The 3,267-nt window shown below is 41.5% G+C and overlaps 1 protein-coding gene across 2 annotated transcripts; it reads right to left on the bottom strand.

Moving 5' to 3' along the window:
• Positions 1-406: 406 nt before the first annotated feature.
• Positions 407-3,058, bottom strand: LOC140889943 (subtilisin-like protease). Of its 2 annotated transcripts, XM_073297694.1 has the most exons (2): positions 1,323-3,058; positions 407-1,232 (listed from the first exon to the last, which is right to left on the bottom strand). In XM_073297694.1, the coding sequence occupies exons 1-2, from the start codon at positions 3,028-3,030 to the stop codon at positions 769-771; spliced, it is 2,172 nt and encodes a 723-aa protein (XP_073153795.1). In that variant the 5' UTR covers positions 3,031-3,058; the 3' UTR covers positions 407-768. The 2 variants fall into 2 exon arrangements, with proteins under 2 accessions (XP_073153795.1, XP_073153791.1); XM_073297690.1 differs by having other exon boundaries at positions 408-3,057.
• Between the last annotated feature and the right edge of the window lie 209 nt (positions 3,059-3,267).

The following is a 3,267-nucleotide window of genomic DNA, read 5'->3' as shown; positions in this document are numbered from 1 at the left end:
TTATCGAAAAATACAAAATCATCATTTACAATCATATCCCAAATTTAATCAATCATTCAAACCGAACATATTATTCCACACCTTATTCAATAGTTTAATACTCACACATTATTTATAGTCTCATCAGTCGTCAATCCAACTAAACGTAAGATATGAGACCTTATTGCATGAGAATAAACTTACCCTGGGTTACTAGACCATGCACTTAGTACATACATTATATATATATATATATAGAGAGAGAGAGTTTTGCTATGGTGAGCAACCATCGTGAGCACTTTTATGAGCACCTACTCACGTGGCGTTCATCTATTAGATGCATAAGATGTCACATCAGCGGTGCTCACAGAAGTGCTCACGGTGGTTGCTCACCATAACAAAATTGTATATATATATATATATATAATATATAGGGTTATGCAAATCTTATGTGCAAATTGAGTTACAAATTAGAGCATTTGAAATTAAAAAACTATTTTAAATGCACTTTGAAAAGATTTTTTTCAAACAAAGTTCAAAAATAATTTTATAATTTCAAATGCATTTTGTAACCCAATTTGTAACTCAATTCGTACATATAACATTTTCCATATATTTATTAGGGAAATGCTATACGTAAAAAGAAGTTCACAAATTGGATTAAAATCAGATTTGAAATGACAAAATATCAATGTGAAAAAACTCTGCATTTAGGATAATTTTATAATTTCAAATACATTTTATAATCCAATGTGTGTGTAAGCCTCGTTGTACATGCAAAGATGATCTTTAACTTGTGAGATAACCTTTTGTTACCAATTTTACGGAAATCGGTATTCGAACGGAGTGCTTGGGAGAAACCCATGTGATGGATCCTTCAACGTAAGAGTGGTCAGTTTTGTCGCACGAAAACCTGGCAAACGAAATATGATATGTCTTCTTTTCTCCCACCTTTGTGAATGTAAGCGACTTGGGTTCCACTGCCACACCCACATTTGGGATATCTTCAATTTTTACATCATACACTGAATTTGCATCGCCAACGTTTGTCACTGTCCTGGAATATAGACTTATTTGGGAATCACTCAGCTCCACAGAAAGTGACGGATAATTCAGCTCTGCTTCTGGGAATCCTTTGTACTCAGAAGCGTTGCAGTCGATACTACGGCGAACGATGATCGCTACCTGTTTTTCTGTGAACAAATTACACAAGTAAGAGATGTAATCATTGGTCGAAATGTCGTGAACGAGCCCTGGGTCCAGGGCTCTCGTCGGATTCACGAGTCCGGCTCCGATGGCGAATATGTCCGCGGTCTGGTTTGTTGTTTCGTCCAGAATACGACCTTGATTGAGGTTTGTTTGGGTGGCAGATGTCATGATGGCCGACTTGATCATGGCAGGAGACCAATCGGGATGCGAACTTTTGATCAGGGCCGCGATGCCGCTGAGGTGAGGGCAGGGCAATGAATTTCCCGTCAGCATGTTAAAAGTTGCCTGCTGTTCGCTTTTGTTGTCCACGGATTTAGGCCATGCTGCTAGGATGTTCAAACCAGGGCCGATAATATCGGGCTTCAGGATCCCTGGACTTGCAGGATTGGGACCTCTGCAGGAAAAATATGGAACACTTGGAGCCGTTTTGTCTCCAATCACCGTCCCTCTGAATAAAAGCTTAGCAATCGGAGAGAAAGTTGAGTTTATATATGATTTAATACTCTGTCCCGAAGCGTAACTAATTTCTACCGCTGGAAGCACCTGGTTCTCGGCAAAAATGGTGTATCCTCTGAGCTTTTCATTTACCAGGATCATCCCTGCTCCGCCAGCATCTCCAACCACGCGGCCTTTCTCTAAGTGATTTGTTGGTCCACCTGCGTCACACACTACTAGCTTTCCCGTTACATCTATGTCGTCCAATGATCCAGGAAGACATAACGACGCATTTCGGCCGCTGCTGCCGGGATAAATTATTCTCCTGAAGCTGGGTTCAAAATTCTTGGGTTGGTACAGCGTCTGACCATCATAGTCATCGTCGTTTCCAAGCAGTAATCTAACACCAATCTTTCTGTCGATCGTGCTAGCGCCAACGGTAAGAATCCAGGGAGCACCATTGGACAATTGGCTGCTGTTACCACCAGAGCAGCTCACAAATATTCCCTTCTTCATGGCCGAAAATGCACCCAATGCTATATTGTCTTCATAGATTTGAACATATGTTGTGATACCAATAGAAAGAGAGAGAATGTCGACGCCGTCCTCTATGGCCGCATCCATTGCAGCCAATACGTCGCTGCTGTAACAGACCAGTTTGAGACATGCTTTGTAAATGGCAAGGTGAGCCAGAGGAGCCATGCCAGATGCTGTGCCATTGGCTTGGCCATATACGTTGGCTCCAGGGACAAAGTTTCCGGCAGCTATGCTGGCCATGTGAGTTCCGTGCCCACCATTGTCCAGAGGCTCCCCTGGATCATCCCTTGCGAAGTTCCTGGCACCAATAATCTTGTTGTTACATGAAACAGTACTTTTCAGCTCACATTTCCCCTTCCATTTCGCGGGCGGCGGAGGAACGTTTTCTGCGCTGAACGACGGATGTCCAGGCTTTATCCCAGTGTCCACCACTCCTATAATCACACCCTTTCCATAGTTGGAGGCGGGCCAAGCACCAACATTCCGATACAATCCTAAAAAGTTGGGGCTGCGAGTTGTATGTAAAGCGTATTTTTGCTCGAGCGTGGCGTGCAAAAATCCTTCTTTCTTCTCCATTTCCTTAACTTCATGTGGATATAACTTAGCCGCAAATCCCGTGATTACGTTTCGATACATGTACACCATACGAGATGGTGTAGTCTTTGTATCCAGTAACTGTATCCCATCCAAAAATGAACCATACCAGCTTTCCAAGGCAGGTGATCCCCCTGGAAAGAAGTCATTACTGCCTTCTGGCAACTTCACATGGATGATATAAGTTTGTAAAATGCTCTGTTGCGCTGTGTTTTGATGGAAATGGAACGCGAAAAGGAAGAAGAGAAGAAGAAACAGTGAAGCCATTTTTAACATAATTATTTACTTTCTTCAATTGTCTGGCTGATATTAAATACCACATTTCTGCAGATATGTTTGCATTATTGGAACTCATTTTCATTATCTGGCTGGCATTAACCAATGGACCACTGTACTGTTTGATTGTCATTTTTCACGTATTAAATTCCGTTGAGTACTGAAATGATTTTTTCAAAAAAATGTTTAAATTTTAAACAAGCTAGCTTTGATTTAGCATTTTCCTTGAAATAAACC

The sequence above is a fragment of the Henckelia pumila genome, chromosome 1, assembly GCF_033568475.1.
Source record: "Henckelia pumila isolate YLH828 chromosome 1, ASM3356847v2, whole genome shotgun sequence".
Taxonomy (NCBI): Eukaryota; Viridiplantae; Streptophyta; class Magnoliopsida; order Lamiales; family Gesneriaceae; genus Henckelia; species Henckelia pumila.
The sequence above is the reverse complement of the archived record's forward strand: the minus strand, read 5'-3'. Positions and strand labels throughout refer to the sequence as shown.

Bases quoted from the DNA above. Each gene is read 5' to 3' on its own strand.
- LOC140889943 (XM_073297690.1), bottom strand. From the start codon at position 3,030: ATGTTAAAAATGGCTTCACTGTTTCTTCTTCTCTTCTTCCTTTTCGCG.